Source organism: Callithrix jacchus, chromosome 5 (genome assembly GCF_049354715.1).
Source record: "Callithrix jacchus isolate 240 chromosome 5, calJac240_pri, whole genome shotgun sequence".
In the NCBI taxonomy this organism is placed as follows: domain Eukaryota; kingdom Metazoa; phylum Chordata; class Mammalia; order Primates; family Cebidae; genus Callithrix; species Callithrix jacchus.
Genome location: NC_133506.1, coordinates 8232077 through 8257235, shown reverse-complemented (window position 1 = coordinate 8257235; position 25159 = coordinate 8232077). Strand labels below are relative to the sequence as shown.

Below are 25159 nucleotides of genomic sequence, written 5' to 3'. Positions count from 1 at the left end.
TCACCCAGGTTTTATAAAACCAAAGAAATAATTAGAAATTATTTTAAAGACTTGGTATTCGAAAGACTGTTGTTTTCTGGTCATTAGTACATTGATGGAACCTCAGAAGGTTTGAGTTGAACAGAGGCAAGTTACAGGAGTTGTTTGGGTTGGAGAATTCATAAGTCAGCATGTGAATCTTTTGATCTCATGTATTTGGAGTGGAGTATCATTAATTGTGTTTGTCACAGTTAAGGAATACAAAATTAATCTCCATTGCAGTCTCTTGCTATTCTTCTGAAAGCCCTTAGCTACTGACACCATGGGCATAAGGAGATATCTTTTCTGGCTTCTCTTTGGTTGTGGTAGCTAAGTTACAGCTTAAATACAGCCTTGGAAAGAAGAGCAGCTTGTAAGCAACAAAAGTAAAAATAGTATAGATATGATAACAGATGCATCGTCAGCAAACAAAATAACCCAACCAAAAAATAGACAAAGGCTTTGAATAGCCATTTCTCAGAGAAAATATACAAATGGCCAATAAGTAGATGAAAAGTTGCTCAACATCATTAATCATTAGGGATATGCAAATTAAAATCACAATCAGTAGGATACCACTTCGTACTCATTAAGGTGGCTGTTACTTAAAAAAAAAAAAGAAGAAGAAAAGAAAACCAGAAAATAGGCCAGGCACAGCCTATTTTGAGAACACTTTGGGAGGCCAAGGTAGAAGGCCAGTAGTTCAAGAACAGGTTGGGCATAAGCAAGACCCCTGGCTCTATAAAAACAAACAGGCAGGCGCGGTGGCTTGCACCTGTAATCTCAGCACTTTGGGAGGCCAAAGTAGGTGTATCACAAGGTCAAGAGATCGAGACCATCTGGCCAACCAACATGGTGAAACCCCATCTCTACTAAAAATATAAAAATTAGCTGGGCATGATGGCGCATGCCTGTAATCCCAGCTACTTGGGAGGTTGAGGCAGGAGAATCACTTGAACCTGGGAGACAGAGGTTACAGTGAGCCAAAATCGTGCCACTGCACTTCAGCCTGGCAACAGAGTGAGACTTCGTCAACAAACAATAACAAGTGTTGGTAAGGATATAGAGACGTTGTAACCTGTTGGTGAGAGTGTAAAATGAGAAGAGTTGCTGTGGAAAACAATATGCTGGTTCCTCAAAAAATTAAACATAGAATCACTACATGGTCTAGCAATTCCACTTCTGGATATATACCTAAAAGATTTGAAAGCAGGGTCTCAAACAGATATTTGTACACCTATATCCATAGCAGCATTATGTACAATAGCCAAACTGGAAGCAACCCAAGTGTCCATCAGCAAATAAATGGATAAGCAGAATGTGGTGTGTGTGTGTACATATATATATGTATACATGTCTATATATATATATACACACACACACACACACACACACACACACACACATATATGGTGCATTACCATTCAGCCTTTAAAAGGACTGGAATTCTAACACATGCTACAATATGGATGAACCTTGAAGACATTATGCTAAATTAAATAAGCGAAACAAAAGAAAAATATTGTCTGATTCCATTTATATGAGGTTCCTAGAATAGTCAGCTCAGACAGAAAATAGAATAGTGGTTGTAAAGAGTTAGGGGGAGGGAAAATTAGTGTTTAGTGGATATGTAGTTTTAGTTTGGGATGGTAAAAATTTATAGAAATGGAAGATCTGGTGATAATTGCACAAGAATATGAATATAAATAATGCAGCTGAACTTTGTGTTTAAATGTGGGTAATGTGTAATTTTTATTTTTTTTAGATGAGGTCTCACTCCTGTTGCCCAGTCTGGAGTGCAGTGGTGCAATCATAGCTCATTGTAGCCTCAACTTTCTGGGCTCAAGTGATTCTCCCACCCCAGCCTCCCCGGTAGCTGGGACCACAGGCACACACCATGACACTTGGCTAATTTTTTGTATTTTCAGTAGAGACAGGGTTTTGCCATGTTGCCCAGACTGGTTGTGAACTCCTGGGTTCAAGTGATCCACCCTCTTCGGCCTCCCAAAGTGAGCCACCGTGTCTGGCCATAAAGTTTATGTTATATATGTTTTACCACAATTTTTTTTTTAACCACAATTTTTAAAAATGTTTCAAAAAGCCAGGCATGGTGGCTCACTCCTGTAATCACTGTACTTTGGGAGACTAAGGTGGGAGAATCACTTGAACCCAGGATGTTGAGACCAGCCAAAGCAACATAGGGAGATCCCATCTTTACAAAAAAATATATTTTTTAAATTAGCCAGGTGTGGGCTACCATGCCTGTGGTTCTAACTACCTGGGAGGCAGAGGTGGGAGGATTGCTTGAGCCTAGGAGGTCAAGGCTACAGTGAGCTATGATCACACCACTGCACTCTAGCCTGAGCTACAGAGTGAGACCTTGTCTCAAACAAAAAAGTTTCAACAAAGAATAAAATAGTACAAAGGGCATCTCTATTCCCTTTGCCCAAATTTATCTATTGTAATATTTTTTTAACTTTTTAAATTTAATCATATATTGTAATATTTTACCCAACTTGTTTTATCATTTGTGAGTGTGCTCTCACGTGTGCTCTATATATATACACATGTAAACACTCGTGGCCACATTTTTTTTTTCTGAATCATTTTAGGGTAGATTATATGCATCCTGGCCTTTTACTTCTAATTCAGGAAGATTTCTTAAGAATAGATATATTCTTTTAACTATTGTGATTATATACCAACTTCACAAATTTACGATAATTTAATACCATTAAATTCCAGTTCTGTCTGTTGTTTTTTATAGCATCCTCACCCCCACCTCCTGCAGGACAGAATACAGTCTGGAATAGAGTATTATTGCATTTATGCAGTGTCTCTTTAGCCTCCATTTGTCTTTTTTGATATGAACATGTTTTAGGAGTATAGTACCCCTTCCCCCTTTTAAAGTAGACACTTCCTCTTTTTCTGAATGTTTCCTAGTAATTGAATTGAAGCTGTGACTGGGCATGGTGGCTTACATCTGTAATCCCAGCACTTTGGGAGGCTGAGGTGGGAGGATTGCTTGAGCCTAGGAGTTCAAGACCAGCATGGGCAACATGGTGAAACCCGGCCTCTACTGAAAATACAAAAAATTAGCTGAGTGTGGTGGCGTGTGCTTGTCATCCCAGCTACCTGGGAGGCTGAGGTGGGAGAATCATCTGAGCCCAGGAAGTCGAAGCTTCAGTGAGCCATGATCACACCACTGCACTCTGGCCTGGGAAGACCCTGTCTTAATATACATACATACAGATACAGATACAGATACAGATAGATACAGATACAGATACAGATACAGATACAGATACAGATACAGATACAGATACAGATAGATACAGATACAGATACACATACAGATACAGATTGAAGTTATGCTTTTTTTTGGAGATGGAGTTTTGCTCTTGTTGCCCAGGCTGGAGTGCAGTGGCTCGATCTTGGCTCATGGCAACCTCAGCCTCCTGAGTAGCTGGGATTACAGGCATGCACCACCATGCCCAGCTAATTTTTTTTTTTTTTTTCCTCTGGTAGAGACAGGGTTGCTCCACGTTGGTCAGGCTGGTCTCAAACTCCCAACCTCACCCTGCCTCAGCCTCCCAGAGTGCTGGGATTGTAGACATGAGCCACCGTGGAGGGCCAACTCAATACAATTTCAACTAAATGCATAATGAAGGGAATCAGCAAATGCTGTAGGAATTACAGAAAACAGATAAAGAGACTAGAATAGTCAAGGAAGACATCATTGGAAATGAACCTGATTTGAAAGCATGTTTCTAAAATTTTACTTATTTCCCCCAGTGTCAAAGTTTGCATTAGCTCAACTAATCTATATTTTTATAGATTTAATATAGATTTAATATATAGATTTTATATATTTAATAGAGGAGCTTAAAAACTGTTTTATACCAGTTTTTAAGCTCCTCTATTAAATATAAAGAGAAGATTACTGATTTCTCTTTTTAAATTTAATGAAATCAAGTGTGTCTTTCAAATGGTGATCAACGGTCTACTGATTATTACCAAAAGGTTCCCCAAATGACTTGGATCGATATCAGGTGACATGGAACTTTGATATATGAGAACTAGTCTTTATTCTCTTCCTGATTTCATCAAATATGAGTCAGACTGACAATTTGTAGTCTCAGCTTTGCCGCCATTCTAGAGCCTTTTAGCACCTCTACTTAAGTTACAGAAAGCTGTTGAAAGGAAAGTACTTTTCTTGCTAATACCTTTTGCAGAATATGTAAATAGTGCCATTTTTCCCTTCCAGGCTACCTTACAAAAATCATTCTAACTTTGCATGCAGAGGTAACAGGATACTTGGCAGAATATGATTCAAGCAAATATCAGTTTAGTATATTTCTTGGTATTTTTTTCTCATGTTATAGGAAGCAGTGATTGACACAGTTGAGATATATTTATTGGTTATAAGTAGGAGAGCCAGAGGTATATTTCAGGCCATTATTATTTGTAAGATTATTTCCTTCCCATATACTTTCTGTAAATGATTCCTTGGCCTTTGTGCATTTTGTTTCTGCAGTTTGAAGAAAACAGGTCTGAAACAAGGTCTTACCCCCAGCTGCCTCTGAACACAGTGACTGCCAGATCTCCAAACATCAAGTCCAGCTTTGTCCGCCAACCTGTCTGACATGTCGGGACCCGTGCCAAGCAGGGCCAGAGTTTACACAGATGTTAATACACACAGACCTCGAGAATACTGGGATTACGAGTCACATGTGGTGGAATGGGGGTAATTGTTTTTGTTGACTTGATTATACTCACTCAAAGGGCTGACTCTTGTAGATCTGTTGAGTAATTTTTGTCAGAAAACCTCCATGATTCTCTATCCATATACCTCAAGATCAAAGCCCAATTTGTGTTTTTTTCTTTTGAGCTGAAAATGTGGTTTTGCAGTGCAGAAGCAGAATGTTGCTTTGGCAAATGAGCAGTTGTAACGGGCTTACCATTAAAGCCATCTTCGTTTCTTATCCCTCCTCTGACTTATATGCAGTCACGCACCACAGAACAGCGTTGGAGTTGATGACAGACCACGTGTAGGACGGTGGTTCCATAAGATGATGTGTAAGAGAGCTGAAAAATGTCTGTGGCCTAGTGATGTCATCTTAATATCAACAATGTATTCTTCACCTTTTCTATCTTTAGATACACAAATAACATTGTGTTACAATTGCCTACAGTATTTAGTACAGTAACATGCTGTACACATTTGTAGCCTAGGAGTGGCAGGCTATACCTCAGGTGTGTAGTGTGCTATACCATGTAAGTTTGTGTAAATACTCTGAGGTTTAACACATTTCTCAGAATGTCATTAAATATAACACATGACAGTATTCTGTACAGGGACCTGGCAACAAAACGTTACCTATCAGCTTGCTCAGCAAGCTAAGGGCATTGCCGATCAGTGAGAATTGATACTTGAGGGACTTTGAAAACACCAAATTCTTAGAAAAAGTATCTTTGCAGTAGAAAATGTTGTTTCCTGTTGATACAGAAGGATGAAACAGTTCTCCAGAAAGATAACTTCTTTCTGTTGAGAAGCAAAATTAAATCCTTAAACATTTGCCCTTATCCTGAGACTAGGCATGTCTTAACATGGAATTCAGCCCAAATTCTATCTTGAACATTGTAGTCTGCCTGAACAGCTGTGTTTGCCCTCTTGATTCTCTGTGTAAACTCATTTAGATGTTTGCATTTCCTGTCCCAATGTGGTATCCATTTTATTGGTCAGATCATAATTTTGTGATAAAAGCATTTTGACATTCAAGTGCAAAAGAAAGCAATTTGAAAACTCATAAAGCTATAGCTCTTGTATGCTCTGTTTTATATCTGACTGGGTGTGATTTCCATAACCTGTAAGTGGTTAGTAACTGCTTCCCTAAATTGTCATAGGGTGTATTTTTAATCTTGAGTATGCCGAGATTCGTGTGTGTGTGTATGTGTGTGTGTGCATGTGCACGTGTGGGGACAAGTCTTGGTCTGTCACCCTGGCTGGATTGCAGTGGCATGACCTCTTCTCACTGAAACCTCCTCCTCCCAGGTTCAAGCGATTCTTCCACCTCAGCCTTCCAAGTAGTTGGGGTTATAGGCACCTGCCACCACACCCAGCTAGATTGAGTATGCCATGGTTCTTAACAGTAAATATATTGCTTCTGAGTAAAGAGGCACTGTGTGCTATAAAGACACCATTAAGGGCCAGTGTGGTTCAATACCAATAAATGTTACTACTGATAATCTAACAATTTTCCTTTTATGTCACGGGCTTTGGATTCTAGGTAATACTGTGTTTATTATAGAAATTTCAACTACTGTCTTCAAATTGAGTGCTTTGCACTTGGTTCTGCTTACATGGCACTAAAGAGCCTTTTTGGGCTTTTGACACAATGTGCTGTTTGCTTGCTCACATTTGTTTTGTATGCCCTCCTATAGGAAGAGAACTCAACCAGAAGTAGGAGCTTGCTTCTCCTAGACTTGCTGTGATTATTACACTGTCCATTGTTTTTAGTACCTTTTGTCTTTCTATTCACTTTCTTTTTAGCTACTTGAGGAAAAATGAATGGTTGATATGGTTGATTTGGTTCGTACTGGATTGTTAGTAGCTCCAGGAGGAGTAGACAGAACCTAGGCCTTAATGGAACCATGTTTGTTATTCTTCAGAGCAAAGTCCTTTCCACTGGGAGCCGGCAGGGGCAGGAGGATATTGTTTTTATTTCCCTTATTCTACCTCTGTTTATTGCCTTTGATGTTGCTTATTGGTTGCAGAATACAGGTATAGTTAGAGGAAGGGACCACTGACTATAGTTTACAATCTATAGTGTGCTTTGTAAACTTCACTACACATGGGCTGTCCCAGAGCTTGCCCTGGAGGGCAAATAGATTAAGCCTGTATATTCGAAAGCCACTTACCTGCAAAGAAGCCTGTTAAAAATCAGCTGCTGCCAAAGTGTGGCTAGGTTGAAACAGTCTTGGAAATGTTTTGAGTTCCTGCTAAGTGCCAACACTGGACCAAGCACTAAGGGACAAGAATATATAAAAATTACTCTCTTGGGAAAAGCTGTCTTTTATTGGAGACAAACATATTTAGAACAAACCCTAGTATAAGCTAGCTCCATGTCATGTGCCAATAAAGATGCAAACAGTTTGGGATTGGAAAGAATAATTGAATTGAAAGCCTTAAGTTTTGCTAATGCTAGGATTTGGAACACACATTTTTAATTGGCCTAATTTAAAAAAATACAATGAAACCAATTTGGGAATTGTTTGAAATACATATAAGTTTTATTCCACTTGGTGGTAATAGATTCCTGTAAAGTTGAATTGATGCTTGATAATTTGACCTTTATATAAGTCATTCTGTTTTTGTCCACAGAAATCAAGATGACTACCAGCTAGTGCGAAAATTAGGCCGAGGTAAATACAGTGAAGTATTTGAAGCCATCAACATCACAAATAATGAAAAAGTTGTTGTTAAAATTCTCAAGGTGAGTACAAGAGATAATTTCAGAGGTATTTGGAATATAGATTTTTAAACGTAGTTGTGAAAACTTTTTTAAAATGGCATTTAAAAGGTTTTTGGTGCCAAAGCAAATACATAAATAAAATTTTATTGTATCCTGTGAACTCAATAGAACAAGTTGTGCTTATATGACAGATCAGGAAACTGAAGCAAGAGAGATGATTTGAGTTGACTCTGTGGCAGAGTAAGGGAGTAAAGGTACAGTCTCTTCTCTCTAGTTCTGACCTAATACTTATTTCCTATACTTTTAATTATATAATGAGGCTTTTGTTTTCAATAAATAAATCATTACCTCTACTTTGTAAGAATGAGGAGTCACAGGACTTAAGGGGGACAGACAGATGGTATCAGTGCAGCTCATCTAGTATAATTGCCCATGCCTAGATGATATGAGTGATAAGGACTGAAACAAACTGGGAAACACGTGACTCTTCCAAAGGAGTTAGCTGCTTCTCAGCTGAAGCTGATTACTGCCCTGCAGTAGGGCAAGTCCATTGTTGCTTGATACTCTGTTTTGCAAAGAAAAGCCAGTAACTTGTATTTGTATATGAATTCTCCTGACTTTTAAGTGTTGACTCAAGATTTTAAAAAACATTGCACAGGCCAGATTTGGCCTCTGGGCTACCAATATACAACTTTTAATTTAGTTGTAACTGTGCTGTGGAATGTCATATATTGGGAGCTTAGCATATAGTTCCTTACCACAGGAACTTTTTTATATTTGACACTGAAAAGTCGTTTCCAAACATTCTCAACTTGTAACACTTAGACTGTCTTAGTAATTTTTTCATGGTACTCCTAAGTCAAGAAATGCCTCATAGGTCTGTGTAATAAGTAGCAAGGTCCAAATAGCTAAGTGTTTCTTTCTTTCTTTGAGACAGAGTCTCACTCTGTCACCCAGGCTAGAGTGCAGTGGCGTGATCTCAGCTTACTGCAACCTCCGCCTCCCAGGTTCATGCAATTCTCCTGCCTCAGCCTCCTGAGTAGCTGGGATTATGGGTGTACACCACCACACCCTGCTAATTTTTGTAATTTTAGTAGAGATGAGGTTTTACCTTGTTGGTCAGGCTGGTCTCCAACCAACCCCTGATGTCGGTGATCCACCTTGCCTCTGCCTCCCATAGTGCTGAGATTACAGCTGTGAGCTACCATGCCCAGCTGCTAAGTATATTTTAACAACTTCCTAGCCATTTAAAAAGTTATTCACATAAGTTAAAAGAAAAAATCAATTTTTCTTTCTTACATAACTATAATTTGTTACTATTGGGTTATGTACACCTGTTACTGCACAGCTTTTCAAATGTTGGAATCAGATCGGACACCACTACCCTCATTTCCTGTCACTGATTTTTTGCTGTGATCTTTTTATCACTGCAAACTCAGCTTCACAAAAATATGCTCTCATGAGGAGTATAATACAATCTAATGTTGAAACTATGAACTACCTCAACCTGGTACTGTACCCAGTGTCTGGCAGATCCAACAATTGGTTGGTGTGTTTTCCTCAAAAATTTAAAGTATTTCACAGTACCCCTGTGCATTGCTGGGGTGCCTTACATGCCATTTGAGAAACAAAGAGTTTATTAAGTACTTATATCTATCTTGAAGTATCTAGAAAGAGAACTAGGCTGGAAATCAAAACATATGGGTGACTAGCCATGGTAGTCCTTTTAACCTAGGACATGTTTATTCATCTGTTAAAAAGAATGTTGACTGAGCATGGTGGCATGTGCCTTGAATTCCAGCTATTCAGGCCTTTAATTCCAGCTACTTAGGAGGCTAAAATGGGAGGATCCCTTGAGCCCAGAAGTTGAAAGTTGCAGTGATCTGTGATCAAGCCACTGCAGTCTAGCCTGGTCTGTAGGAGTGAGACCCTGTCTCAAAATAACAAAAAAGATCAAATACAAAATTGTGTGTGTGTGTGTGTACACCTTGGAGACTGGAGTTCTTTGTAATTATGTGGTGATATTCATATGGAAAGATATATGATAAAATGAGGTGATATATTATTATTTAGAGCCACATGAAAGGCATGAGTAGCGGATTTACGTTTCAAAAGAGGGTAGTAGTTAGGAAAAGCTCTCTGGAGCTGTTCTCAGGCTGAATGGGAAGAGGATTTAGATAGCTGTTGGGTGGAAGTGGTGAAGGGAAGCATCCTGTAGAGTACACCAAGATAAGAAAAGAGGAAAAGGGAAAAGTGAGAGAAGTATTTCATGTGAAAGATGTTATGTGACCATATATATGAGTTGAACTTGGAAAGAGAGATTTAAGTTGATGAAGGCCTGGAAAAGATCATCTCTGCATTTCCTTGCAGTCTTAACATTATATGACTGTCTTTTCTAGTTAATTGTGAACCCTTGATGGTTTTGAATGATGGGTGATTTAGAAAGATTTTTTTCAGCTGAGTTTTTCTAACTGTATTGTGTATTCTACTGTAAGGTGATATAAGTATAGGTCACATTTCTTTATAAACTATATTTAAAATTTTTAATCTCCCCTCCCTGCTTATGTAATAAGACAAAAGTTGCATTGATCACATTAGATTAGGACCCAAGTCAGCTGCCTGGTCTGTCACAAACCAGCCTTTTCAGTTTATAGAGTAGAAGGATTCTGTAGAATAAAAGTTTTGTAAACCAGAAGCTTTTATTCCACTAAAAAAGCCCAGCAATTGGGTTAATAGAAAACAGGAGGTAAGCTGACAGGTTAGTCTCTGCAGGGTGGAAAGATACCGCAGATACTGTAACAGTTGAGAAAGATCCGAATAGTTAAAGCAAGAAGAGAAAATATTGTCTTGTTTCTTAGGTAGATACTGTATTGGGTAAGAGGTTGTGGGTTTTATTGAATAATGTGGACTACGTGGAAGTCATTAGTAAAGTAGCTTCTCTTTATTGGGTACCTAATTTGCATTGGACCTGTTCTAACTGTGGTATATAAATCACTGATGGGTAGTTATAGTCCCTTACAGCAATGAGAAGCATTTAAATGCCTTTTTTTTTTCAGTTTCACTCTTTAGCCAGGTGCCAGCCTGGAGTACAGTGGCTCGATCTCAGCTGACTACAACCTCCACCTCCCGGCTGCAAGCAGTTCTCCTGCCTCAGCCTCCCGACTAGCTGGGACTACAGGCACACACCACCATGCCCAGCTAATTTTTGTGTTTAAGTAGTGATGGGGTTTCACTATGTTGGCCAGATGGTCTCGATCTCTTGACCTCGGCCTCCCAGAGTGCTGGGATTACAGTTGTGAGCTACTGTGCCTGGTCTTAAATGCTTTTCTAAACTGTACAACTACAAAGCCAGGTTTTGAGAACTGCCAATGTTTCCAGTATCTGCTCGCTTTCTGCTACCATGTGCTTGAGGCTTAAGACAAAGTTAAAAGAATTTATAGTATTATTTGGTAGTTTCTGGACCTGAATCATCAGCTTTAAAAGTATCTAAAATAAATCCCCCATTTCCCCTTCAAGATTCTGATTTAGTAAATCTTGGAGGGTTCTGAGTCTGTCTATTTAAAAAACCCAGGTGATCGTTGGTCATCAAACTTTAGTAACCACCAATCTTATTAATGAAGAGATGAAATGTACCTAACTTCTGAGAGTTGTATGCAGTGCATCAGCAGTCTGAAGTGACGAATACCCTAGGAAAAGACCTGCACAGTCCAGTATAGCAGGCACACAGGCCACATGAGGCTGCTGAGCACTTGAAATATGGCTGGTCTGAATTGAGATATGCTGTAAGGGTAAAATTTTTAAAGGTTTAATACAAAAAATTAAAATAGATTAGAAATTTTTTATATTGATTAATATATTAAAATAAGATTTTAGATTAAAATACATTAATTTTGTCTTTTTTTCTTTTTAATTTTCTTGATGTGGCTACTGACACATTGAAAATTACACATGCAGTTTGCACTGTATTTCCTTTGGGCCAGCACTGTTTTAGACTATTCAGAAGAAGGCTTTATAAGGCCAGGTGTGGTGGCTCACGCCTGTAATTCCAGCACTTTGGGAGGCCAAGGTGGGTGTATCACCTGAGGTCAGGAGTTTAAGACCAGCCTGGCCAATATGGTGAAACCCTGTCTCTACTAAAAATAAAGAAATTAGCTGGGCATGGTGGCGGGTGCCTGTAATCCCAGCTACTCAGAAGGCTGAGGCAGGAGAGTTGCTTGAACCCGAAAGGCGGAGGGCAGAGGTTACAGTGAGCTGAGATGGCACCACTGCACTCCAGCCTGAGTGACAGAGCAAGACTCCGTCTCAAAAAAAAAAAAAGAAGGCTTTATAAAGGAGATATAGTTGGACCAAGGCCCTCCTCAGAAAAAAATATGAAAAGGATTCCATACTAGATGGGTGAGGACAAAGGAATGTTTAAAATATACTCTGCAGAGTAGTGATTTTAGAATGGAGGGATTCATTTATAAGAGTATTGGTGATAAGGCTAGACAGTTATTATGTTTCAGCCATATTCCGAAGTCTTCGAAATACCTCATTTGAGTCTTGCAACAGTCTTGTGAGATGGGTGCTCTAGTTACTCATTTTACACGTAGTGAAAGGCGTAGAGAGGTTACGTAGTTTGCCATTACAGCTAGCAGGTGGTGAAGGTAGGGTTCACATTGCGCAGTGTGACTCCAAGACTTTACCTTCAAGGTTATGCTACACAAAGATGCTTTGGCCATCCCTGTTGTCGGGCCTGATCAGAGGAAGAAGTGGAAAGAACCCATGTTTCATCCTAATTGATAAAAAGTTTTTCAAGTTATACTTTAGTATTACTAACCATTTAAATTGCTACTTTGTAAGGTTTTTAAGACATTAACATGTTTAACATGTTTTAAAATATTAACATCAAGACTGATGATTGAAATGCTAATTCTGCAGAAGTCTGGTATTTGGAATGGAAATCTTTTTTTCTTTCAATTCAACATTTGTAAGTACCTGCAGAATACTTGGCACAGTGCTAGGAGAAGGATTCAGAGACGAATGTGACACATTTTCTTCCTTCAAGGAGCCCATAAGTAAGCCATTTATGTATTACACTACATGTCGAAATACTCTGAAATTTTTGTTTTGTTTTGTTTTTGCTGATGTACTTTTCCCTTTTCAGCCAGTAAAAAAGAAGAAAATTAAGCGTGAAATAAAGATTTTGGAGAATTTGAGAGGAGGTCCCAACATCATCACACTGGCAGACATTGTAAAAGATCCTGTGGTGAGTATAGTAGGTGTTAGCAAGGCCCACCTGGGCTGAGAAGGTGTTTCACCTGGAGCACAACTGGCCTCTTTCTGTTCCCTTCCCCAACCCTCATCGTTAAGTCCTGCTTTGAAAGTGCTTAATCAGATACACCATTTAACTAGCTTGGGTCTTTCTTTCAAAGAGACCTCCACCCACAGACTATTTCTTATTCTTCTAGGCTAAGAGACTGATAGCACTGGAAACTGAAATGTGTTAATCCATTTTGCAAACTCAGGTCCGATGCCGATGGGCGATGGGCGCATTGTCGGGCTGCCTAGAGCCTGGTGAGACTTCAGCTCCATGTCTTCTGTTTGAAATCCATCCCAAAAATGACCAAAGTGTGGTGATGATCAGAGCGGGGAGGGCTTGTAGCAATAGAGGGTTTCTTACTGCTGAGGCGAGGACTGCCAAATTCACCATGCAGCATCCACAAACATTGTGCCCACTAAAGCTGCCAGAGCTATTGCTAATGTGTGTTTTTGTTTTTTTCTTTTCCCCAGTCACGAACCCCCGCCTTGGTTTTTGAACACGTAAACAACACAGACTTCAAGGTATAATATATAACCAACTGTTTTGGGCTAGTGGGTTTTTAGACCACATAGCCTTTGGGGATTAGGCTGTTAGAAGAGCTTGCTGCGAATTTGTTTTTGAAAAGATTTTTATCCTTACAGTGCTAAATTTTAAGATAGAAGAACTCCTATACAAGCAGTGCCCACTTTCTGCATCTTGGTATTTTGCCCATTTGTTTAATGTTCTTTTTAATGACCGATACATTTACTTCTCACTACTTATTTGACAGTTTCTGCTGATGTTCAACCTAATGAAGGCAGCAACACATGTTTTCCTAGGATCTGGCCTTATGGCAGTTTGCTTTTAACAGTAGTGTTCAGGAAGAAATATATTGTGTAAAAGTAGGGACTGCTTATTTCTTAGGATTCCTCAGAAACTGTGGGCTATAGATCTTAAAAGACAAGGGATCGAGGAAGGATAATGTCAAATTATGCTGTGACACAAACCTTTATGAGAGATATGTCAGAATTCCAATCTATCTGGTAGCCTGCTTATTTCACACTGTTCCAATTTTACAGAAGAATGTAGCTACTTTTGTGGAGTAAAAGTTGTAAAGATCTTTGATTTGGCTGGGCACAGTGGCTCACGCCTGTAATCCCAGCACTTTGGGAGGCCAAGGTGGGTGGATCATGAGGTCAGGAGATTGAGACCATCCTGGCTAACATGGTGAAACCCCGTCTCTACTAAAAATGCAAAAAAAAGTTAGCCAGGCATGGTGGTGGGTCCCTGTAGTCCCAGCTACTTGGGAGGCGGAGGCAGGAAAATCACTTGAACTTGAGAGGCAGAGATTACAGTGAGCCGAGAACACACCACTGCTTTACAGCCTGGGCAACAGTGCGAGACTCCTTCTCAAAATAAATAAATAAATAAAAGATCTTTGATTTGCCTTTGCACCAGTCCAGTATCCAGATAAGGAAAAAGGAAGAGGACTGTTTTAGAGTCAGAATGATAATTTCAAGGAAAACTTTGTCAGAAGACATACATATATACACACACACACACACACACACACACACACACACATACACACATACATACACATATATATGTGTGTGTGTGTCCATGTAAAAATTATTCTGCAACTTTAGAAAGTGGAAAGGATACGTAAGAGTTATTCACAGAGTTTACTTTCCGTTTGGAACAAGAATAGTTTTGTTGTCTGGGCAAAGTGGCTCACACGTGTAATCTCAGCACTTCGGGAGGCTGAGGCAGGCATATCATGAGGTCAGGGGTTCGAGACCAGGCTGATCAACATGGTGAAACCCCCTCTCTACTAAAAATATAAAAATTAGCTGGGTGTGGCAATGTGCACATATAGTCCCAGCTGCTCAGGAGGCAGAGGTTGCAGTGAGCCAAGATCACCCCACTGAACACTAGCCTGGGTGACAGAGCGAGACTACATCCCCCGCCCCCCGCAAAAAAAGAATAGTTTGGTAAAATTGACTCAACGGGTTTGGCATCGTAACATCTGTGTACCCACTGGTGATCTGCAGGGCCTACTCTGTAAGCCATAGATGAATTAGTTCCCTGTTAAGGAGGTGGTATATTTGTCAAAATGCCTTTTTTGAGAAGGTCTGAAGATAAAAGCAAACTAAATTATAAGTGTGTATCAATGCATATTAGCGTATCTAGATCGGTATATTTCTGACTGGATTATAGCTTCTGCAATATATGTTTGAGTAATTCTTCACTTTTAAGAGTTGAAGACTCAAAGTATCTCTTTAAAGTTAATGTAATGTTGGACAGATCTTGGAACAACGGTAAATGAGCCAAGTCTTGGATTGAATTACTGTGAGTGAGGGTGAAAATGCCTTTCTGTCAGCATTATTTCATGGCTCAAATCTTACATTTGTCTTTAACAGCAATTGTACCAGACATTAACAGACTATGATATTCGATTTTACATGTATGAGATTCTGAAGGTAAGTGAACTTTAGATACTAATTTTTGTTGTTGTGTTGTTGAGACAGAGTCTTGCTTTGTCTTACAGGCTGGAGTGCAATGGTGCAATCTCGGCTCACTGCAACCTCTGCCTCCCAGGTTTAAGTGATTCTCCTGCCTCAGCCTCCCAAGTAGCTGGGATTACACACACCTGACACCACGGCCAGCTAATTTTTGTATTTTTTAGTAGAGACAGTGTTTTGCCATGTTAACCAGGCTGGTCTCCACCTCTGAAAGTTCTAGGATTACAGATGTGAGCCACCACGCCCAGGCAGATACTAAATATTTTTAAATTGGTCTTCTCTTTGTTAAATAGTCAGTTGATGGTAGAAAAGCCAGCACATTAACTTTGTAAAGTATGTTGAAAGAAGGGACCTCTGAATAAGTTTTTAATAAGTTAATAGTATCATACCTGTAATCTCAGTGCTTTGGAAGGCTGAGGCAGGAGGATTGCTTGAGGCCAGGAGATCAAGACCAGTCTGGGCAACATAGTGAAGCCCCCATCTCTAAAAAAAAATTTAAACATTAGCTGGGCATGGTAGTGGGCACCTGTAGTCGCAGCTACTTGGGAGGCTAAGGCAGGAGGATTACTTGAGGCCAGGAGATCAAGACCATCCTGGGCAACATAGTGAGACTCTGCCTCTACAAAAAATTTAAAAATTAGCTGGACATGATGGCGCATACTTATAATTCCAGCTACTTGGGAGGCTGAGACAGGAGGATCTCAGGAATTTGAGGCAGCAGTGAGCTATGATTGTCGCACAGGCTGGAGTGCAGTGGTGCAGAGTGAGATCCTGTCTCTAAATACATAAATAAACATTAATAATAATAGTATGAGAACCCTTGTGCTAACGGTTATGGAATGGGGTCCAGTAGGAGTATAATTTAGAACAATTGGAAAAGGTTATTTGTAGGAAAGCTGGGACTGACCCCTTAACAAATATTTGTCATCTCTGTATGCCCCTACATAAGTTAAAATTAAATTTTCAAAACTCATGAAAACACCTGATGTGCTAGCTTCTGGTATACTTTATTTCACTTAAGGTTCAACAAATTAAACAGTAAACTACAACTCAGTTCTCAAAGGGTAATTGTCCTAAGGATTGTGTAAATTTCTGCTTATAGATTGCTAATTGAAAATTTACTTTGATTTCTAAAGTGGGGTCACCAAATATCTTGTTCCCAGTAGTCACACGATCAGCTTTCTAGATGAGAGAATTGCTAAACGTTGGCTAAGGTGTCTTACTAAACAAGAGTTGACATAAAGCCTGCTGTTTGTGCCTTAGAAGTACTTTGAGGAGATTGTGCCAGCAGAGATATTTGATCTTTCCATTGGCTCATGCAGTCTTGTGGCAGGCAAGCCTTTAGAAAGTTACAGATAAGATTGCCTAGCCCTGGGAACTGTAAGAACCCAAGTTGCCCTTTAGGAAGGATAAGAATTTGACCAATGACATCAGTTGACTGAAAGGCTGGGATTAACAAACCCCAAAGATTATACTGCTCAGTTCCCTTTAGCTTGAGGTTGAAAACATTTCAGATTGGATTTGATTATCTAAATCAGGCATTGGCAAACTTCTGTAAAGGGGCAAATAGTAAATATTTTAGGGTTTGTGGGCCATATGGTCTTTGTCACACTATTCAGCTCTGCTTTTGTAGCACAAAAGCAACCATAGACAGTATGTAAACAAATGAGCATGGCTTTGTTCCAATAAAACATTATTTACAAAAGCAGACATCAGGCCAAATTTGGCCTGTGGTTTGCCAACCTCTGTTATAGACTCTTAGTTGCTAAAGAATTACTGTTGTTTGAATAAGAAGTTTGTAGTAAAGATCTGTGTTCTTTTTTTGAGGGGTCTGTGAAAATCTAGGATCTGGACAAGACGGAAAAATTCGAAGTGGTGCAATTTGGGTATACTTTGGGTCTTTCAGGACAGAAAGCATGTTAAAACAACTGTCAGAAAAAGATCTCTAAGCTCAGAGACCTGAGTTTGCTTGACTATGAGACCATGAACAGGTCTCTGAAGCATTGCTGTGGAAGTCACTCTCCTCATCTTGAATCCCAGGGGGTTGTGAGGCTAAGGAAAATTTACATGGAGGAAAAAGTAAAGGACTCTTAACTATTTAAAAAAAAAAATCACTCTTACTCAGGCTAACTCCTTTCTTACCTGTTCCTCTCACAGGCCCTGGATTATTGTCACAGCATGGGAATTATGCATAGAGATGTGAAGCCCCATAATGTCATGATTGATCATGAGCACAGAAAGGTAAAGTGATAGACTGACAAGTGTTGTTTATCTCCGTGATATAGTTAACAGCCCATCTTCAACACTTTATTCCTTGTATTGTAACAGGCCCTAGTGCCTATTAGGCACTTGATAAATATTTGGTGAATGAATGTATGAATTTATAAATCAACATGCTTGAACCATTATTTATATTTCTAAGAATACTACCAAGAAGGAAACATTAGTATAAGTGCAAAATGTTCATCTTCTTAGCCCAGAAACCTGGCTTCTAGTCTTATTTATTGAATAGTTTTCTGAGAAACTACTTTCTCTTCATTTGCCTTCTTTTTCTTACCTGTACAGTGTGGGTAATTATTGCCCTTCAGGCGACTAGGTATTCATGATAATTAAATGTGCACAGTTAAGTAGATAAAGTATACAGGAAATGCTACTTCTGTTAGTAGGTGTCATGAGGCCCCTATTGTCTGCAAACGCTTCCATGAGAGCTGTGATGGCCACATGCTTTATAACGTTTCAGTTTTCTTTTGTTTTTTTGCTTTTTTTTTTGCGACGGGGTTTCACCATGTTGGTCAGACTGGTTTCAAACTTGTGACCTCAGGTAATCCACCTGCCTCGGCCTTCCGAAGTGCTGGGATTACAGGCATGAGCCACTGCGCCAGGCCAATGTTTCAGTTTTTTAAGGTGATCAGGCCATGATGACTTACCTGTTGTGGTCTTTGGGGAGTTAGGGAATTGGTTTATGAACTAATTTTTTTTTTTTAGACACATTCTATGTCAAAGGCACTGTTCTAGGGGCTAGAGATAGATGAATGAACTAAACATACAATAAATGCTTATCTTTTAGGAACTTACATTTAGGGAGGCCGATGGGATAGAAAGTTATTTTGACATAGAAGAAAAAACAAGAACAGGGAATGGCAAGAGGGTATTCGCAGTTTTCAATCAGTTGTAAGGGAAGGTTTCATTAGAAAGGTGACATTTTAGCACTGGAAGGGACCCAGCTATGCAGTCTTATGAAGAGACATGTCCCAAGGCAGAGTAAATAGCGAGTAGAAAAGCCCTGAGTAAGGATATGTTTGACGTGTTGGAACAGCGGCAAGGATAAAGCTGGGACAGAATGAGTGCAAGGAAAGTAGAAGGAAATGAGATCAAAGAGGTAAAACCAAATAATGTAAAACCTTATTGGTGGTTAGTCCTTTTCTCTGAAGATAGAGAGCTTTTGCATATTCTAAGCTGTGGCATGTTCTCACTTGAAATTTAAAAGTTAACCACACATCTATTAGAACAGCTAAAATAAACGATAGCAATGGTTCCAAGTGCTGGCGAATACGTGAAGAAACTTGATCTCTCATACATTGCTGGTAGGAATGTAAGGTTTGACATTTTGGAAAATGCTAAACTATTGTTTTATAGTTTGTTGGTTTCTTGAAAAGCTAAACATATGCTTATTATACAATCTTGCAATGGCATTTATCCCAGAGCAACAAAATCTTAGGTCCACACAAAAGCCTATCTATGAATGCAACTATATTTGTAATAGCTCAAAATTGGGGGGAAAGCTGGGCACAGTGGCTCACAACTGTAATCCTAGCACTTTGGGAGGCTGAGGCTGGCAGATCACGAGGTCAGGAGTTTGAGACCAGCCCGAGCAACGTGGTGAAACCCCGTCTCTACTAAAAAAAAAAAAAAAAAAAATTATCTGGGCTTGATGGTGCGTGTCTGTAATCCCAGCTACTCAGGAGGCTGAGATGGGAGAATAACTTGAACTGGGAGGCGGAGGTTGCAGTAAGCCAAGATTGCACCACTGCACTCCAGCCTGGGTGACAGAGCAAGGCTCCTTCTCAAAAAAAAAAAATTAGGGGAATAAAATGCCCTTCAGTGAGGGAATGGTTAAACACACTGGCATATCCATACTATATAATGTCATTATGAAGTAGTGTTTCTCAGTAATAAAAAGGAAAGACCTATGATATGTGCAACAACTTGGATGGATCTTATGCTTAGTGAAAAAGGCAATCTCAAAAAAAGTTATATGCCAGTGACTTCATTTCTATAGCATTCTCAAAATGATAGTGATAAAGAGCAGAGGGGTTGGGCTAATACACAGGACATGTGTGTGATGATGGAACAGTTCTCTATCTTGTGGAGGAGATTATATGAATTTATACATAATAAAATTGCATAGGAACATACGCAGACACACGCATGCATGTAAAACTGGTGAAACCTGAATAAGATCTTTCTGAATTGTGCCAATGTCAGTTTCTTGATTTTGATATTGTACTGTAGTTATGTAAGATGTTACTATTAGGGGAAACTGGGTAAAGGGTACAGAGAATCTACTACTTTTGCAGTTTCCTGTGAATCTGTAATCTCTCCAAAGCAACCTGAACAATCCTTTTAAAAAGCTATTTATATTTATTTTAAATATTTAAGATTTGTAAAACAATTATTAAACTATTTAGTATTTATTAAACTAGAGGGCAGGAGTGAAAGCACTGAGACTGGTTAGGAGAAGGGCTATGGCAATACGTCAAATAAGAGGTGGTGGAGACTTGGATCAGGGCAGTGGCAGTGGAGGTGATGATGATAATCAGAATCTGATAGAGCCTTCAGGATTTGTTGACAGATTAAATGTGAGGTCTGAGGGCAACAAGAATCCAGGGTGAATCTTAAGTTTTGGCTTATATGACAGGATGAATATTACCTTTAACTGAGCACGGGGAGACTGTGGAGGTGGTTTTGCAGGAAATAATCAGAGGTTTCGTTTGGAGATGTGGGCAGTAAACTTAGTGCCAGAGCATTCAGATGTTATTCCTCAGGGCTACTGCTGGCACTTCATATCATGGTCATGCTAAGCACAATAGACAAATAAAGCTTGCCTCTTACCCCTTTTTCCACATTTAGGACACATTTTGGTAAAAGCTATAGTGTATGACTTTTCTGTTATTTCATCTATCCAGCAAATATTTATTCATTTTTCTCCTATATATCAGGCATTATGTTGAATTCTGAAAATTAACAGAAGTGAATAAAACAGTCCCTACCCCCAAGGAGCTTGTCGTCCATATTGAAAAAGGAAGGTAGAAAACATAAAGAGTTGTAGGTTCTGTTAAAGAAATATATATACAATTCAGGGGGCTGAAGGCAATGATCAGTTCTATTTAGATAATTAGAAAAGACTTCATTGAGGAGCTAACTTAAATATTCCAGAAGTTAAGGAGATGCTTACCAATAGGATTATAGGTTGGTAGTGGGGACGTTTTAGTTATTGAGCAGTTTAAGAAATTTGAAAAGCACAAATGAGATTGTATCTTTTAGGAACAAAATCATGGAGAAAGTTGTATGTCAAACTAAAAAGTTTGATTTCATCCTAAAGGCTATAAGTAGACAGTGAAGGGGTTTCAGTAGAGAGTGACATGGCTGGTATATTTTATCAAGAGTATGCTAATGGCACAATGTGGGTAGCTTAGAGAAAGATAAAATTGCTCATAATTTATTCTTTTTCAGCTTCGACTAATAGACTGGGGTTTGGCTGAGTTTTATCATCCTGGCCAAGAATATAATGTCCGAGTTGCTTCCCGATATTTCAAAGGTCCTGAGCTACTTGTAGACTATCAGGTGAGAAGGGCAGGTACAGTTTTGGTCCTGTGTTTATTTCACACATAATTTACCCAAAAAAAGTGTCATTTTGTGCATTTAAGTAGGCCACTTATGCACAGCCATAGCTGTCCTTTTTATATGAAATGTAAAATGTAAACCACCTCAATTATGTACCATAACTTACATTACTTTTATTGTCATAATGTCAGTAGAATATGAATAGGTTTGCATTTGATCCTAACTTGAGGGAAAATAACCAAAGATAGTTCTGTAATCAGAAGTTCCAGAACTGGTTTGAGAATTGTAAGCTAGGTTGGTTTTGTTTGTTCTTTGAGGCGGGGTTTTGCTCTGTTGCCCAGGCCGGAGTACAATTCCATGTTCATAGCTCACTGCAGCCTCGAACTTCTGGCTCAAGTGATCCTCCCACCTTAGCCTCCTGAGTAGCTGGGACTACAGGCATGTACTACCACACCTAGCTAGTTTTTAATTTTATGTATAGAGAGAAAGTCTATGTTGCCCAGGCTGATCTCAAACTCCTGGATACAACCCATCCTCCCACTTCAGCTCCCTAAAGTGCTGAGATTATAGGCATTATCCACCATGCCCAGCCTGTAACTAACTTTAACCAATCTTCAGAGTAAACAAGAATGTTTTTTCTTCTGAATTGTATACTAAATATAAAGGCCTTCTCCCTACTTTCCCCCCAAAAGCCTTCTTTCCCCTCACAGAGAAAGGAGAAGGGAACCAAATTAATAATAGATTTGCCAAGTGTTTAAAAATCTAAAGTTTGCTTGGGAGCATCCTTTATGCCAGTCTTTCCAGATTATCAGTTGATTTTAAAAGTTTCAGTCTCTTCGTTCTTGTAGAAATTTCTTTCTTGAGATCTTAAGGCTATAGCTCTGAGCTCAAATAGCATTTTATGCATAAAAATATTATTTACAATGTTACTAATTATGAAAAACAGAACACTGTCCTATTATAGGAAAATTAAAGATTAAATTCTAAAAAACATGTAATAAAATACTAATGATACACATTAGATGATCTCTATAGGCTAACAATTTGGAGATTTTTTTTTTTATAATGTAAGTGGAGAAAACAATTCAGAATAGAATGTACATTAACTGAGCATAGTGGTGTGTGCCTGTAGTCCTACCTACTCAGGAGCCGTAAGCCCAGGAGCTGGATGCTACAGTGAGCTATGTTTGTGCTACTACACTCCAGCCTGGGCAACAGAGCAAGACCCTGTATCTTTTTTTTTTTTTTTTTTTTTTAAAAAAAGAAGAAAGAAAAGTAAAATTTGTTTTAAAACCAAGTGAAAGAACGCATAAAAGACTAAAAAGAAATATATGAAGATGTTACTAGTGTTTTGATTTTAAGTCAGTGATTTTTTAATTTAAAAAAAATCAATTTTTTATTTTGAAGTGACAAGCCTGGGGATTCACAAATAATAACTGAATTTACTTTTATGCAGATGTATGATTATAGTTTGGATATGTGGAGTTTGGGTTGTATGCTGGCAAGTATGATCTTTCGGAAGGAGCCATTTTTCCATGGACATGATAATTATGATCAGGTAATATATATTATACACATCGAAAAATTGCCTGGTCTAATGCAATGATAGCCAGAACTGCCTATAATTTTTAGTTCACTGTTTGTTCTGCCACCCTGATATTGATCATTAGATCGATGTTTTGTGAGCTACCAGCTTAGCTTTTGGAAATCAGACTTTCCCCCTAGTCTTTGTCATTTGCATTGCTTGTTTTATTGTGAAGAATACATGTAAATTGTCATCCAGATTTTTAAAATAGGACATTACCTTAGAATTCTCCTAATACAAACTTATTCTCCAATATGATGTTTTCTCCAATATATTAGCCTATATGTGGTATTTCTATGATCCTTTTGTCTCTTTATATGGGTTGAGTTATAGATGCTTTTTAGACTAACTTCACTTCCCCCTTGAAGATCAAAGGGCTGTTTCATTCACAAGAACCTGGAATGATTCTAGGACCTTGTGGAAGGTACCACTGCCTTGTTCCCTTTGAGTACCATGTCCATATTTAATGAGTCAGAGAATACAACCTGGATTCCATTAAAGTCAGTAACTCTGTATCAAGTGCCATGCAGTACTGAGGATTACAGAAAAAAAAAAAAGAACAGTTCTTCCCTCAAATAGTTCATAGTCGATCTTGTAAGGGAGTCAGACATACAAGGAAATAGATTATAGTCGTAACTTCAGAGTGGAAGTGTGGACAAGGCAAAAAAGGCAGTAGTGGTAAATAGTCTGAGTGTGCAAGGGAGCCTCCCAAAAGAAGTGACACATCTTCAATTGGGTTTTGAGTTCACCAGGGTGACATTTCAAGAGGAAGGAACCAGTTTATAAAGTGATTTGCTTTTTCTAACACCACATTGAGTTGAAGTCTAAATTGTTCCAAGGTCTAGCATTCATACCTGTAGACATGATGATGCCTTTATATTAATTCAATCATTATTAATTGTTGATTTGATCATATAATATGCTTGTGGTATGGGTTTTTCTCTTTCTTTAATACTAGTTGGTGAGGATAGCCAAAGTTCTGGGGACAGAAGATTTATATGACTATATTGACAAATACAACATTGAATTAGATCCACGTTTCAATGATATCTTGGGCAGGTAAGTCATGAAACACAGTATGTGCATCTGTGGCTTAAGCACTTTGGGCATGAACTGCTGACACTTAGGATCTTCAGAACAGTTATGTTCTCTTTGCTAACAGTGGTCCATTGCCGCAGGATGCTGCATTGAGCAGTCCTCTGATAAAGGCATTGGATTGAATGGCCCTTTATTCAGATTCACTTACCGGAGTCTGATGGAAGGATTATAGCTAGAGGATTCCTGCAAAATGAAGTGTAGATTTTAGTAGAAGGATTACAGTTGAGTCAAAAATCAAAATCTCACTTCATAAACCTAGCTTTTTTAAATGACAAAACTCTCTCCAAGAGAAAGAAATTGAAATAGAAAATGTATGCTTTAAGACTGATGTGCAGGCTGGGCATAGTAGCTCATATCTGTAGTCCTAGAACTTTAGGAGGCTGAAGCAGGAGGATCAGTTGACCTCAGGAGTTGGAGACCAGCCTGGGCAAGATAGCGAGACCCTCAACTCTATGCATGATGGTGTGTGCCAGTAGTCCAGACTGCTAGGAAGCAGAAGCAGGAGCATCCCTTGAGCCCAGGAGGGAAGGCTGCAGAGAGCTATGAACATATGACTGTACTTCAGCCTGGGCAACAGAGTGAAACCCTGTCTCAAAAAAATGACTGATATGCAGACAACTGACTTTAACAATAATGACTGGGTACAGTACTTATATACTAACCACCTAACAGGAGGAGATAGACTTTCCTGATATAAAGGCTTTTGCTGGCCAAGTGGCAGAGATGCCAGGAATATGTGTGAGGATAGGAAGCAGGCCTGGTTGGCTCAGCCACTGGACCCTCCTTGCTACACAGAAGGAATCACATCCTGTCAAGTAACCTGAATTATGTTTCTTAAAATTGAGAGGACTCATGTCTTTTTTTACTCTAGCTATGTTATTTCCAGTCTGCAGTTAGCTTTGTTGTCCCATGCAGTAGCAGAGTGGTACAAGACTACTCTCTTGAATTTTGATTCCTCTTTGCTTTTGGCTGAGCTTTTAACCACTAAGAAAAATGTAGAAATGAAATGTTGGGCTTCTCTGCCCACATGGCCCATTTCTCATTCCCTCTTTTGGTCCTGCAGACACTCTCGAAAGCGATGGGAACGCTTTGTCCACAGTGAAAATCAGCATCTTGTCAGCCCTGAGGCCTTGGATTTCCTGGACAAACTGCTGCGATATGACCACCAGTCACGGCTTACTGCAAGAGAGGCCATGGAGCACCCCTATTTCTGTGAGTCCAGCTGTCCAGCCCACAGAGCTTGTGCAGGCCCAGAGTCCTAACAGGACAGTGTCGTAATCCCAGCTCCCGTCGGCTTGTTGCAAAGTTAATTCACCCACACTGAGCCTCAGAT

The 25159-nt window shown here is 39.2% G+C and overlaps 1 protein-coding gene across 5 annotated transcripts in view; it reads left to right on the top strand.

The window, feature by feature from the left end:
* Positions 1-25159, top strand: part of CSNK2A1 (casein kinase 2 alpha 1) — a 72923-nt gene that overhangs the window by 40914 nt on the left and 6850 nt on the right. For 2 of the 5 annotated variants that reach the window (XM_078371159.1, XM_078371161.1), the window contains 11 exons: positions 4556-4765; positions 7403-7514; positions 12468-12550; positions 12640-12741; positions 13266-13316; positions 15198-15257; positions 17457-17540; positions 21033-21143; positions 22600-22701; positions 23687-23787; positions 24890-25038. In XM_078371159.1, the coding sequence (XP_078227285.1) occupies positions 15240-15257; positions 17457-17540; positions 21033-21143; positions 22600-22701; positions 23687-23787; positions 24890-25038 (565 nt within the window). In that variant the 5' untranslated portion in view covers positions 4556-4765; positions 7403-7514; positions 12468-12550; ... (1 more) ...; positions 13266-13316; positions 15198-15239. Of the gene's footprint in view, positions 1-4552; positions 4766-7402; positions 7515-12467; positions 12551-12639; positions 12742-13265; positions 13317-15197; positions 15258-17456; positions 17541-21032; positions 21144-22599; positions 22702-23686; positions 23788-24889; positions 25039-25159 lie in introns of those variants that run through there. The other 3 variants (XM_078371162.1, XM_078371158.1, XM_078371160.1) reach the window with 3 other exon arrangements.